Source organism: Asparagus officinalis, chromosome 5, assembly GCF_001876935.1.
Source record: "Asparagus officinalis chromosome 5, Aspof.V1, whole genome shotgun sequence".
Classification (NCBI taxonomy): Eukaryota; Viridiplantae; Streptophyta; class Magnoliopsida; order Asparagales; family Asparagaceae; genus Asparagus; species Asparagus officinalis.
The window spans coordinates 75,860,927-75,876,043 of NC_033798.1; the positions used below are offsets into that span (position 1 = coordinate 75,860,927).

The 15,117-nt window shown below is 37.4% G+C and overlaps 1 protein-coding gene across 2 annotated transcripts in view; it reads right to left on the reverse strand.

Annotated features, from left to right (window-relative positions):
• LOC109843963 (homeobox-DDT domain protein RLT2) overlaps positions 1 to 11,553 on the reverse strand; it is a 15,488-nt gene extending 3,935 nt beyond the window's left edge. The window contains exons 1-16 of one of the 2 annotated variants that reach the window (XM_020412961.1): positions 10,796 to 11,553; positions 10,237 to 10,707; positions 8,905 to 8,984; positions 8,193 to 8,702; positions 8,002 to 8,091; positions 7,761 to 7,925; positions 7,458 to 7,680; positions 7,082 to 7,182; positions 6,698 to 6,784; positions 6,134 to 6,286; positions 5,875 to 6,030; positions 5,229 to 5,438; positions 4,436 to 5,152; positions 3,805 to 4,353; positions 2,475 to 3,119; positions 2,285 to 2,389 (exon numbers count right to left, since the gene is read on the reverse strand). In XM_020412961.1, coding sequence (XP_020268550.1) covers positions 2,285 to 2,389; positions 2,475 to 3,119; positions 3,805 to 4,353; positions 4,436 to 5,152; positions 5,229 to 5,438; positions 5,875 to 6,030; positions 6,134 to 6,286; positions 6,698 to 6,784; positions 7,082 to 7,182; positions 7,458 to 7,680; positions 7,761 to 7,925; positions 8,002 to 8,091; positions 8,193 to 8,702; positions 8,905 to 8,984; positions 10,237 to 10,707; positions 10,796 to 10,970 — 4,437 coding nt within the window. In that variant the 5' untranslated portion in view covers positions 10,971 to 11,553. Of the gene's footprint in view, positions 1 to 2,284; positions 2,390 to 2,474; positions 3,120 to 3,804; positions 4,354 to 4,435; positions 5,153 to 5,228; positions 5,439 to 5,874; positions 6,031 to 6,133; positions 6,287 to 6,697; positions 6,785 to 7,081; positions 7,183 to 7,457; positions 7,681 to 7,760; positions 7,926 to 8,001; positions 8,101 to 8,192; positions 8,703 to 8,904; positions 8,985 to 10,236; positions 10,708 to 10,795 lie in introns of both variants that reach the window. The other variant, XM_020412960.1, reaches the window with a different exon arrangement.

Below are 15,117 nucleotides of genomic sequence, written 5' to 3' on the forward strand. Positions count from 1 at the left end.
GGATGTGTAACAAGACAGACCTATGCACTAAGTTGAATGAAAACCCAGGTGAATATTCATCATTTGAATTAGTACAAAATAAATATAATAAAGATAAATAATCTCCACTAAATCAGCTCTGGTAAACTATCCTTCTGGCAATCTAAAGCATGAAAAGAAAATGATCATATATACTATCAGCGGATATATCAGAGAAGTAAAATAGCAGGGAAGGAACAGAAAACGCTATGCTTCACTAAAGCCAAAATATTCACATTCAATGGGACATGTTATGCTATCACTCAATACCTGCGATTATGTACTCCTCAAGCAACTAGCATAAAATTATAAGTAGGTGATAGTGTGATACCTGTGATTATGTAATCCTCAAGCAACTATCATAAAATTATAAGTTTGTCCCAGCTAAGAGTGGCTATGGAAAAAACCAGTTACAAGTTGTGTGTCAGTTAGAAATCTGATGCCATCGGCTAGTCACAGATTAAGCAAATTATCACGGAACATCTAATAAACTGTAACTAATTGGTGTTACAGGGAACTTAACAATTTTAGCAGAAAAGTCTCCTGAGCCCTCATTGTAATACACAAACTATGGCAAACTAAAGCTACCTACAGTATAAAATCTCCAACAGTGATAAATATAAGGGATCCTTATCTTAAAATGTCTTGACAAAACCATTTGACACCAAAATCAAGAATAGTAGCAGCAGCAACTAATTGATTTACATGGAACATCACAATTCTATCAGAATAGAAAGTCTCCAAAGTCACTCAATGTAATATAGTTCAAACTATGGAAAAACTAAGGTACCTACATTATGCAACCTCCAAAAGGTATAGATCTAAGAGAACCTTTTCTTAAAATGCCACATTCACAAAACCATCTAACTCCAAAATCAACAATAGTAACAAAAACGTGTACGGTGTCCCCTGGACCAAGTCTACCTCTGGAACTGTTGATGACATCTAAGTGGAACTTGTCTAGTACAATATCACCCATAAAGTTTTTTTGGCTTTATTGCAACCAACTCTAAATCTCTAAAACAGCATTGCCTGATGAGTCAACCATTGCACATTTGCATCAAATATCAAGTAGAAGTGTTGCTTAACCAAGGCAAAACATGCCTTGCTACCAACATGTGTTTTTTCAAATGTGAAATATGTCAAACGTGAAAATTAGATTACAAGCGCAAATCAAAAGCATGAAGGTTGATATTCATAGTAATTTTCCATTATGCTATTGATATAGCTAATAATTAGTCCTCATTGATAACATTCTTCATGAATCTTTTCTACAGTTAATAAAGTCAGAGATTGCTTGGGAACATACTTACTTCAGTTGCAAGAACGTAATTTCCTTTCGTTTCAATTACAAAAACTTCCTATTATATTTTTTCATCTCCATTACTTTTATCCTCAGTTACACAGGTAGGGGTAGGGGTGTGAGTATGGGTGCTGGTAAAAGACACAACAATTTGTAAAATGTAGGGTACAGGGACATGACTACACATGCATCTAGATATAATAACAATTTACATGACATCAATATTATTTTTTCATTTCACTTGCTATGAAATAAAATTCCTATAATATTTCTATATTTCTTTTATAATATAGATCTATAAATTAGAAAAGTGCACGTTTTTTAACTTGACATCCAAAAGACACTTTATAATCATAGTTTTGAAATGGGTGTAGCTGAAACAAACCTAACTTATGTCCAAGGAGTTTCAAGAATTGCATGTGAAGTGCAAAATGTGCGTCCAAGGAGTATATGATGAGTGTGTTAACTTAAAACATGTATTATATAATTGAGTACACATTTGAATAAGGAATGCAAATATGAGTGTCCACTGATGTTTTAGTGTTAGGTACGGGTATGACACGGGTACAGCTCCAAATAGAAGTACCCATGCAACATAGCTTTTATCTTATTAAGGCTATCATTGCACTTCAACTGCTTTTATGCTTTTCACTTATGTCTTATGGTTTTGAAAATTATCAAAAAAAAAAAGAGCTCAAGTTGTGTCCCAAGTAATCTCATGGTCACACATCCAAGTAATCTGAAGAATGAAGCAACAGGCTCACTTTGTATGCAGTTATAGTCTACTCTTTCCGAGATTAAGAACTAGCTGAGCCAACTCCAAAAAAAATGAGATAAAATATTGTACTATTCTTGTCGTTGCCTTTAAATATATCAATAAAAGCTGAGCCTATTAAATGTAATGTTAACATAAGAAACAGATAGTGGTTCCTTATGTATATTAGAAAACAATGCAATACAGACCTGTAAAAGATCTTCAGCAGATGTTGAAGAATGCAGCTTCACACCCCAAGATTTTCGATAACCATCTGTCCAGAATGATTGAAGAGCTTCTGCAGGAATTGAGGCCTGCAAAAAGGAAATTTAACATCACATAATGGAAAAAAACCCAAGAAACTTCAATCTGAGGCATTGACAATGACTAATTCCACACCTCCATTAGGGATAACTGTGCCTTGAGTAATTGCAATCCAATGGAAGGAAGAGAATCTGACACTTCATATATCCAATCAGGATCCATTTTTTGCTTGTCTTCACAATGAGATACATGTTCTGAAAATTTTGCATCTACATTATACATGGGCTTGAATGTCCTGTGGCAGGAAGGACAATGCCTCTCCTCCGTGAAGTGACAGTTGTAGCATAAGTGGCAAACTTGCAGAAGCTCTGGACATCTGCTCTTCCCATATTTCATGGCACATAATGTAGAGGGACTATAATATTGTTTCCACATCCATCTAAGGAAAACCTTGTATCTACTTAAGATGTCATTTCTCTCCATCTTGTTTCTTCCAGATTCAATTTGGAACGGTGCCAAGGACTCCGCCGAATCAGAAGAAAGACTGGAAAGTATGCTGCTGGGACTGCTGATTCCTTTCTGGCAATTGGGACTTGATGTCATATCCAAAGCCCCTGTTTCTGTTTTGACAACACATCCATCCAGCTTCACTGAGCTTGCATGCTTTTTGTTCCTTCTAATTGCCTCTTTAAAAGCCGGCTCAATTCTTTGCATCATTGAGTGTAAATGTGATTCCCTAGCTCCCCGTGTATCTAGAGCAGCTAGAAGAGCATCAAACGCCTGCATAATGATTTAAAGTTACTTAGAGACAACACAAGTAAGCATCATTTATAAGGATTACCAATCAACATAAGCTAGAAATTCAGACAAACAAATAGCTGTAATTATATGTCTAAAATCGGGTCTAGCAGAGGATCATTTGATTATAAAAAACATATTCGGATAACTACATTCTATATTGAATCCACAGTCAACTAGTTAAAACTCCGTGGTATGCCAACACATACTTGTTCAATCCTTCATCAAAACCCAGTATGTTAAAAAGAATACCTCAAATGTAAAGCATGTGAAGGAAACTACCAAGGAAACTGGAAAAAGTTCAACCCAAATGTAGTAGGACAATTGAGAAGTAACTGCCTATAAGTAATGAAGACTAATTAGATTCACCACTATCCAGACAAATTTAACATTGATTAGACACCTAGAAGTTTGTACATGCGTCTTATATAAGCAAACTGTCATTGCATCACCATACACTTGAGTCATGTACTAAAATATAACAGCAAGTAATGAACCTTCTTTGAGAAACAGATCGACTATCAAAAGACTACATTTCGTCAAAACTAGTGTACTTGACTGTCAGTAGACTCTACACATAAATATGTTCATAATACTTCAGATGCTCAAAATTAACAAGCTTATAAAATATATAGGCCTCAATTAAAGAAGTTCACAAATTAGCTACCTCCTCTGTATCAATGAGTCTCCACAAGCCATCTTTTGATTCAACAAAGATTCTTCCAGCGCCTATCTCATTAGGAGAAGCAGATGTCGAAAATACCCAATATCTATTACGCCTGCGGTCTTGACCCAAGGGTAAAGACCTATATTCATAATGTTGTTCAGCTTTGTGGCCAATGTATGATTTTAACTGTGACCGAGACTTTTCTGCAACATATCCATATTGCTGAACAGAAAGAGCATCTGGATTTGTAGAGAAATCTTGTCCTATTGAACTCCTCTCAGACATATTATTGACATTATTTTGGCATTGTGGGTCAAGAAATTGGTCATTGCCATCCAGGACTGGATTCCCATCTATATCCTTGCTATTGATAATGTCAGGTGGGGTCTGACTTCCTTCTGCAACATTCATTTGGGAAGTATCAGCCTTAGAGCCCAGAATGGAAGAATATTGTACTCTGCTCATGTATTCTTCTTTGAAACGCCTTTTATCCAGTTGTGCATCTGCCCACATTTGCTTCTTCAGAACACTTGCTGCTTCCAAACGCTCCTGCAAGACAAACATCAGATGATAAACTGTGAACATTAAATGACTTCAAAGAAACATGAAATGGGCCAAAGCGAATCATTACCTCCAAAATAACCCTCATGGAGTTTCCTTCAATAGCCACATCGATCAAAGCAACAAGGGCATTAAGGCGCTCCTCAACAGGTAAATCAGAATAATCACCTTCCATTAAATGTAGAACCCAAAGTGCACCAATGTTGCTTTCATCAATTACTGTGTCCTCGACATCAGCAGTGATTGCTTGACAACTTGGTTCAGTACTGGCTGGCTGGGGTGAATCCAAAGCACACATCAAACTGAAGTTTCCTGATGGATGTGCTGAAGAACTTTTGGCCATGTTCATCAAACTGCTCCGCGGCGTTGCCTCAACCTCATCACATAGCATTTCAGACTTCACATTTTCTAATGCAGCTGGTGTATTAGAATCTTTTAACTGCATGGAACTGTGAACATCCTTACTCAAATTTTCAACAGTATTTGTATCGTCAACTTCGGGATCGTCAGCCCCATCACATTCAGAATCTTCATCTCTTTCAGCTTCATCTGCATCATCTGCATCCTTTTCACCCTCTGAGTCAGAAATACCATTTTGAAATACCTGTATTTTCTCCCGTGCAGCTGATAATATAGCATCAGCATCGGCAGGATCTTTCCTGAAAGGGGACCGAACGCAATATGTTGAAGGAGCTGTTCTTTCAAAAAGTTTGGTATCTCTGGACAAAGCAGCAGCAATAGATGCTTCTGGTGTCTTGCTTGTCGTGAGATCTCTCAATCCAGATTTCTGAGAAGTAAGGGATTTAGGAAAATGTCAAACAAGATCCAAGATGAAAAAATGATGCTACTTAATGCAGGTATACCTGAATCTTCTCAGCAACTTCTAAAATTGTCAATCCTTTGCTCCCCTCAAGAGAAAGAACATGAAATGCAGCAAACTTGACCGTTCCAGGAGTTAATCGATGCCGTGATCTACGTCGATGTGAGTAACCCTTTTCATGCATTAGAGCAACTGCATTTTCAGCTGCTGCACCATTCCGTAAAGTAGATATTACATCTTCACCATCATTACCCTTCACAATGTTAGCAAGTCATCATTACTTAATAACGATAAAGTTATACCATCAAATCCCTAAACTAGAAGTAAACTGAGAACTTCACAAATGTTTCTCTTTGACTCAAACAATACAAAAATGTTTAATAAATGGACAAAGAAAGTGGAAAAAGAAAACTAAGACGCTGAATTTTGAAAACCTACCAGTGCCAAGAGGGGTGTCTTATTCACAACAACTAAACTGAAAATATAAACTTCAGGTTCATGTATCGAATCTCTGACTTTATTATATATTTCCTTATTTATTTAAATAATTGAAGAAATGGAAAGGAAAACTTTGTGCTACAACTAGACAACATTTAGTAACAACAAAAGCCATGGGAAAAACAAAACTCATATAAATAAGAATGATGCATAAATAAAACTATTCATTATTAAGGAACAGTGATAAATACCTCATCGTCGTCATGTAGATACGGAAGCTCAACTCTTCTTTTCTTTAACTGAGGTCCAAATCCAGCTGATATAGCAAATTGCCGTAATATCTCAGGCCAAGACAGAAAATTCAAGTGACGTTGCCAGCTGCGAATATCAAAACCCCAAGCATATGCCTAGTACAAATTTGCACAATTTAGAGCAGACAAACCATCATGTGAGACCAGCAGGAACTAGTTATAACTAACAAAGGGTGCAAGAGTGTACAAAAGGACACACCCCTTCAATTATTTGAGGATGACCGCCTCCAGGATTAGCGGCACTATTTTGATTATACCCATATGCCATGGCAGGGGTCCTTGCAACATCCTCTATATCTTTAATGATCGACTTCAGCAGAGCAACATGTATTTCTCCCAATAATTTTGAATCCTGCAGAGATACGAGGCTAAATCAATATGAAGCAACTAGCAAGGCAGGGTATGCAGAACAACCAGGTGCAGAAAAAGCATAGTCCAGCATTGATTTGGTCAGCCAGCATATGCAGAGTACGATTATTAAGGTTGATAATGTATATTTTCAATGAATATTATCATTTTTCAGAACTAATTTTGTTCCCACAGATTTAAGGAGAAGAAAACAACAAAAACTTGTGAAATTAGAAAAGTATGTGAGCAGTAAAAGTAAGAAAAAATTATTTTTCTGGAAAGGTGTAGTTAATGTCGCTGTCTTGAAGAACCAAAGGGTATAAATTGTTCCCCCTGTGAAACATCATTTACTGCCCTTGTCCAAAAACAATAACACTAAAGCATCTAAATACAAGCAACAATACAGATAACTTACATAATCATGAAGTGACTGAAGAAACTCATCTATCGTGAATGTACAGAGCCCAAGGACATCGGTGAAAGTAACTAAAAACTTCCAAACCTGAAATTCAAAATAGAAAGGAGTCCAAATATATATTAGGCATGTCAACAAAACAAGGAAATTTATAGCATAACAGTTACTATTATAGAAAACCTGATCAAAGTTCAATTAAATGATACTTCAAAAGAAGGCAGATGTAAGGTAAGAAGGATCAATCATAAAAGAAATGTGGCGAGGGATGCTCATTAATGCTTGAGAGGTTAGTTCATTATACGAAGCCCTCACAAGAGTATTAAATAGATAATGCACGAACAAATTATTAAAGAAGAAACTAAATATGATGAAATAAAGAAGTACCATAAGAAAGTTTGCAACATTCTCATCAGATCTGGCCCAAGGCAGAGTTGTAAAAGGATGTTTCAATTGTACGGACTTTGGAGGAAATGCATTCAACATATCTGAAGCAAAATAAAGTATATCAGAACAGATATTTAGTAGAAAAGTCATTCCACTTATTGGTGACTACATGAGGTAATATCTATTAGATCAATCATTCTTCAGTGCAGAAAACAAATGTTACTAGTCAAATTTATGGGTTATATAGGCAGAAGCAGCAAAAAAAAGGTACATGCTGAGATGCATGCAGACAATTGTACATGTACAACCATAGAACATCAAGTTGCAATTAAAAATGGTAAACTGTGGTTGCAGGAATATGTTAAGATGAACAAACCTCTGAACGAATCAAGCTGCTGCAAAGTTTCGCCGTCTAAAGCAACTATTGAGGATAACCCTTTACTTGATGCAGCCAATTCCATAAGTTCTAAGCGTTCATCCTCAATAAGCTCCATATATTCCCTAGCAATTCTACGAGCCGTAGCTCTATCGTTTGCAGCTTTAAGTCTTGCTGCTTCCTTCTCTCTACGCAGTTCTTCCTTCTGCCTCATCTTCTCGGCCTGATAACAAACACACAAGAAAAGTGTGATGTTCTTAACTGAACTTGTAATTTTCAAAAGCCTGTGACAGTAAGACTTACCCTCCGAGTTTCTTTTTGCAAGAACTTCTCTCTCCGTTCAAGCTCGCGCCTTTGTTCCCGTTGGATCCTCTCCTCCTCACGTTGCTTTTCACGCAACATTCTCTCTTCTTCTTTTCTTCTTTCTCGATCATGTCTCTCCATTTCCTTCCGCATCTGTTCTTCTCTCTGCAGGTACTAACTCAATTAGGTCCGCAGTTGACACAGTTCAGATTCAAAATCTTTTAAGCAAACAAAACAAAACCTTTCTTCTTAAAATGTCTTGCTTTTCAAGCTCCTTCCTAATCCGCTTCTCATGAGCTTCAACTTCCTTTTGAATTCTCGCTTCCTCACTCTGCTCAAGCTGAAATACCAGTAAACATTGGCTCCAAAGAGAGAGAGAGAGAGAGAGAGAGAGAGAGAGAGAGAGAGAGAGATTTTATGGATTTAGCATACCTTCCGCTTCCTCTCCAATCGAGTAGGATCATCATCATGGAATATCCTCCTATCTGAGGATAAGTATGGATTTTCTGATCCAAGGCCTTGGTGCACACCAAATTGCGCATCAGATGGACTGTTTGCAAAAGAGTGATTCTGTTGAGCATTTTCATACTCCAGTTGCCCAGAAGAGAAAGCTTGCGGCCGGCCTTGTTGCGGCAACTGACCTTGAAAAGTGTAAGTAGGAGCCACATGCTCATTTCCGTGCAAATATTGACCTCCAACTGGCAAAGATGAAACTCGTGTATTTGGAGTAACCACTGCCGAATCATAATAGTGACTCTGGGGCATCCTTTCATATGCTTCCGATCTTATGCTTGGCTGCTCAGGAAGAAACTGATATTCATGCAACGCTCTCGAACTAGCCTGAGGATGAACTACATGAGCATTTCCACCAGATGCTTTTCTCTTTCCACTTGAAGAACCAGGCACATAACAGTGATCCATGGTGGGCAAGAAAGTTGATGTCTGCAAACAACGCAGAAGTATGTGAATATCAAAATTCCATTCAGAAAATTGCTAAGCAATGCATATAGTCACCATCAATTACTACAGAAGCAACTAAGATGAAATCATTATCATGCAGCACGAATTTACAGTTTAGTGATCAAAATTTCAAACCAGAAAACAGCAGAAAAGGATGTACAAAATAAAAGGCGAAAAACATCACCTTAATTGCCTTGGCTTCATGCCTCTCGAACATCTTGCCATTGTACGGACGCATTGGCGGCTGCTGATGCGGCGTCACAGCTGTTTCAATAGAGGAAAAATGAGTCAGCAGAAAACATTCTTTGATAGGTAGAATTACCAGAACACATAGGAAAAGGAAGGTGTAGGAGATGGGTCAAAATAAGGAGCATAATCATAAAGGATTAGCTCGCATTAAATGGTCCGAGTTTCAATCTATGAAAAGGAGGCTCTACCAGTAGAGGCATGCTAGTAAATAAAACCATAAGCCTCAACCCTCACCACATTGGCGTGATGGTCCATTGGAAGGGACTTTAAGAATTATCACCAGCAAGGTATTGTAAATAACATGCAGAAGCACCCAAATGTTAGATTTAGCTTTCAAGAATTTCCTTTTTATTTTATTTTATTTTAGGGTGTGTTCATGATGAATATACACTACGTGTGGATTTGTTTAAATTTATATGATCAATTATCCATAAGTCATTTCCAAATCCAATGAGGATAGCATTAGAAGCCCAGGAACGCAAAAACAATTCAGAATGAACACTTTATTGCAAATAAAACCTATAAAAAAATAAAGATAGAAGAGGGACATGTCTGCATCCATGGGTGCATATGTGTCTGTGTGTGCATGCGTGTACCAACAGCCAACAGCTATTACCAAATTATCATATTCAAGGAGAGGTTATTAGCTTGTAAAGGACAAACGCTGAAAACATCTCAGCAAACCCTTAAACTAACTTTTTGGTGTTAGTTAAATTAAATGATTTCATTTTGGTGTTAGTTAAATGATTTCTTATTCAACATTATTTTTTCTCATATTTTAAATCTGCTAAAAAGGATACTATAGTTTACATCTTCTAAACCCAGTTTTCTTCCAGAAAAGCTTATTTATTTGAACCTATAATGTTCTCATCCACCTACAATCAGTAGTACAAAACGTTCAAGCATAGTTACCAAAGACCTCTCAAATCCTTGCTGTGTATTACCATACTGTTTCACTCACTAAGTTGCTAAATGCTAACCATGCTAGCCTCACTGAGTGCAAGCTTTTCGCTTCTTCTAACATGAACAAATTATTTCATCCATCATTCGCCAATCACAATAATCAACGTATCACTTCATAGAAGCAATAGGTCATATCATTGTAGAAGAAAGAAAAAGAGTTCTAACCAGAATAAAATAAAATGCCAAGAGTATTACAATCACATAACTAATCTCCAATATCAGCAAGCAACTTAAAACCTTCGGAGATGCAAAGATGTAGTTTCCATCAAAATGACAGCATAACTATGGTAATAAAAAGCAATACCTATGGGCGCCCCAAATGCCCCAGGAGGCAAGGGATCAAACTCCACCCCAAGTATCGGCCCGTCCTCTCTCAATGGTTCGCCTAACTGAGCCTCTACCGATGCAATGACCCTAAGTTCTCCCACCGAGAGCTGAGGTGGCGGCATTGGAGGCGGTGCGAGCATAGGCGAATGCTCATAGTACCTCTTCCCTATCCCCATCTCTGGCCCAACCCTCGATACCGCCCTCCCCACTCCACGCCTCGGCTCCCCACTGCTCAAGTATGGACTGCCAGAACCCGCCATCATTATATCAGCTGAGGGCCCAACTGGCTGAGGTGGCAGTGGTTCTTCTTCCTTTCTCGCCCTCTTCGCTGGCGGAAATTTCCGATCTTTAAGCCGCCGGTGACAGAACCACATCTGCAGTTGCCGATCAGAGAGCCCAATCTTTGCTGATAACTCCGCTCTCAAAGCCTCCGAAGGGTAAGTCTCCACTGACCAAAATCAAATAAAAAAATAACCAAAAATCCAAGTTTATTGAGGGGGGGAACAACAAACCCTAGAAAAACAAAGGAAACAAACCCGCATAAGTCTGCTCAAGAACTTCCAACTGATACGGGCTCTTCATCTTCCTCTTAGGCTTCTCGCCGTTGCTCCCGCCGTTGTTATTAGCGTTGCTGATCTCTCCGCCGCTCTCCGGCGTCTTCTTCCACGCCTCCCGCGGCGGCTTCTCCTCTCCTCCGGCGGAGACCTCCATCTCCGATCCCCGGTCGAGACCCTAACCCTAACCCTAGATCAAGCGAAAGGGGAAAGAGGAGAAGAAAAAACTAGGGCAACTTTTTTCCTGGACGAAAGAAAACGAATGGGCAGAAAAATTCCTCATCTCGCATTTATTTATAATAACAACGGATTAGCGTAGAAGAGAAAAATAAAATAAATAAATAAATCGATAAAAGGAAGAGAAAAAAAAAAGAGGGGGAGGAAAAAGATGAGCGGTGAGATTTGGCGAAGAACAATAAGAACAGCAAGAGGAACAAATCGTGTAGAAGAGAGATGGGCAGTAAAAGACTTGGAATTAAAATAATGATGATAAGAAGAAGAATAAAAATAATAACGAGGGGAGGAAAAGGGAGTTGGTTTGATTTGGAACTGGATTGGGATTTGGGTTGGGGATCGGGTTTGATCAAGAGGAGAGCGAACAAAAACAAACCAAGAGAAAAGCAGAATAGGATCGCTTCCATCTTAAAAAGAGAAATAATAACAAAAATAAAAAAGAAAACGTTTTCTTGATGTAATAGGCGTGGAGATTTAATTATTTGAGGAAAAAAGGAGAAAGAATGTAAATAGGGAGAGTGAGAGAGAGAGAGAGAGAGAGGATGCACGAATCGAAAAAATTTCTTCGGATTTTTTTTTTTTTTTTTTTGATTTTTTTTGTGGGGGGGGTTTAATTGGGGTGCGGTGTACAAAAAACTTGTGTACGAACGGGGGTTGGGGGTATTAATAAGAGGCCCCCTTGTTCATCGGGTTTGTGGAAGAATTTGGATCCGAAGAAGGAAGGAATGAGTTGAGACGTTCTTGTTCGTGACCAGGGGGGAGTGGGGCCCGCTCTCGCTGAACGCAACGGCACCCGAATTAACGTGACTCGAAATTGTACCACAGCTTTTAAATCCGCCCCCGGTCAACTGATGTTGCGCTTCAGGCACGAGCACCCGACTTCTCTCACCTGAAATTTGACCCGCTCGGTCGTGGGACCCATTTCGTTCTTAAAAGTGGAGGTCAAGTTTTTGGTGCGGCTAAGAATAGACCCGCACGGAACACGTTGCTTTTATATTTGTTTTCCTGTGGTCGTTTGTCTTTTATACTTATCTAGGTGTTAATAATTAATATAAGCTGATGAACTTAATATTTATTTTATACAGTAATAATATACACGAGAATATTCAGATCAACGGTTGATATCGTTCATGTTCCTACGTACCGCCGACAGTAGATAATGTAAGTTTGTTTTTTTTCAGGGGTGTTTTAAAAAGTGGATCAAATTGGTCTGATCATGTTAAGATTACCGACAGATTTAAAATCACTTGTTTTGCAATAGTTAATATAGTAGTTATAATTTTCAAACTATATAAACTTTTACCTACTTCAGACTTCATGATGTGCAAATTTAAAATGGACGGTGATGATTAGACTGATCTCATCACCATAATTAGAATCGCATATCACTTGTTATTTTTTTTATAGTTTATAATGTGCTTAGAGAAAGGAAATATAAATACTGTCTGGATTAGAATAATACTTCAAATCAAACAAATTAAAAATTGTGTTATTTACAGACAAATACTCAAAAGTATCATCCATTTTTAAGATGAATGTCATGAATTTTTTTTTTATCAAAACATGGTTTGGAAGTGTTTCGGATGCATTTAATTTAACAGCAAGCTATTACATGGCAACACTTTGATATTTCCATAATCGGGTATACATATCTCATTGCTAGCTTGACCCCTTGTTTCTAGAATTGTAAATTGGTCGAAAATGAATTGAAATTCTTAAATATCAACAAAAAGAAGTTAAATTAAACTTAGTCAGGTTATTCATATTCTGAACAGTTTGGAACAGTAAAATAATATTATTATGAAGTATCTACGAAGAGGGGGAAAATGAAATAATTAATAGTTACTTTAAAAAATATATTTATTATCTTACGTTTTTAAATAGGTTGAAGTTTAAAACTATAATTATAATTTTTAATCCTCACTGTAACTTTGGAGGCAAAACCTCTAAGAAAAAAAATACTCTACACTCAAAACTGCGTCAACCTGGTTAGTCCTGTTTTTTTTTTTTTTTAATCTGTGAATAAAAAGCACAACCAAGGTGCAAAAAGGTTTAGTTGCATATTTTCTATAATGAAAAATACCATACCATCTGCACTAAGCTCATTACTAAAAAATATTTTGAAGCTTTACCAAGTTCAAGTTTCACTGCAACCTTTTTTTCAAGGGAAAAGCGAATTAGGACAGTTACATCTTTTATGGTAATTATTCTTTAACAAAAACAGAAAATTAATTTCTCGCACTCACTATGACTTGGAGAATATTTATAGGTTTTGGTGAGATACAAAAAAAACCTTTTCTTTTAGTCATAAAATGTAGAAAAAGTATTGACTTTTCAAACACATGCTAGCTATTTTCTTTGCTCTGAGGAATCTAATAAAAGGTGAGGAACTAAGGTCAAATTTCTATAGTAGCATTGGGGTACAGGTCAAAATTCAAGAGTGCAAATAGACCCCCGGGGAAAAAGTTTAATTCTTGATACCCTAAATTTTCTCAGAATTTTTACTTTTTATTTGCTTTGTTGACCATCACGGTAAAAATAAATCGACAGTCTTTCGCGTGCCATCCAACAAACATCCAGTAGCTTTTGGTTTAGGGATTTTTTGTGGAGAAGACTGTTTTTAAAACTTTATTAGCAAAATCAATCTTTTTTACGTTTAATTAGCAAAATTAACCTCTCATCTTTGATCGATTTTGCAAAGTATAGTTTTTAAAATGCATGGAACGAGTAGTCTCATGTAAGTGGTGTTGGCTAATCACATACTAATTGAGGTTCAAAAAATTTCAAGAGACTAATTAAATTTTATTAGGGTGTAATTAGGCACCACTAAATACATGAGACTAGTAATCATATGTATTTCAAAGTATCATTTTTGCAAAGTCGACCTCTTTTGGCCATATCGATTTTGCTAATTATGTCAAAAATAGATTGATTTTGCTAATAATGTTTTAAAAAGGGCCTGCTTAAAAAAATTTCCCCTTCCAGCTTATCTTTCCCAGTAACTTGTGCTCACAACAAAACTATGAACGGGATCCAACGCTACAAGTTAGGCCCGACCCGAGTCCGAATCCGGAAACTATTTTCAATTGGAACATTCATGCTAGCTCGAAAAAACTATAGCGAGATTAAAGAATTCCGGTTTCTCCTCTCCTACATTCTGCCCACTAGAAAGTCTTGTGCGAATAATAAGAAGACTTTGGAATACAGTTGAGCGCTCCTTGTAAGCAGAGTGCGGATATCCCACACTTCAACTGTGATCCGACTTGTTGAAAAGTTCTGATACGGCTCCCACAATTTTGGTTTGATTCGGCACTGGATTATCAAAATATATAATAATAATTTTTTAGTACTCAGGCCAAATCAAAACCAATATGGAGCCATATTAGAATCTCCCAACTATCTAGATGACCACGTGAGGGGTCTAGTTATGCGACTTTGATGGATGAGTTTTTTTTTTATAAAAAAGAGGAATGATCTTAGTTGTTAAATCAATAGAGTAAGAGACAAATTGATCAGATCGTAGTTACATTTGTGAGCTCTACAAATGGGTTATGTAGAGTCAATCATTCCAATGAGGTATGGAAGGTGTTTGATGAAATGGGCAGGAGAGTGATGGTTTGTCTAGAGGAGGAAGGCTAGAGAAGCTGATGGGCTTAGTTGATGGGATGGATGAGGATATTCTGAGGCTTCGGTGGTTTTGGATAGAATGAGATGAAGTCGAATGTTTGTTGTGTGTGAACATTATTAGTGGCTTGCACGAACTTAGTAAGCTTAATAAAGCTACAGAGTCTCTTGATGAGATGGTGCGTAGCGGGATTTCTCGGAACCCGGTGATGTAGAAACTTTGTGTCATACATTTTCGAGGGATTTCTACTAAACCAGAGAGTTTTCATGTGTTCGTGGGTTATCATCATGTTAAATAGGATTGTCCAAGAGATGCTGATTGGGTTGTGTCATTTGGAGTACTGTAACCGGTGGATATTTGTGTCGGAGGAAGGAGAGAGAAACAGCTAGATTGATGTCGGATGACCCGGTCATTGAACATCTTGATTCTTGAGTTCTCGATGTGG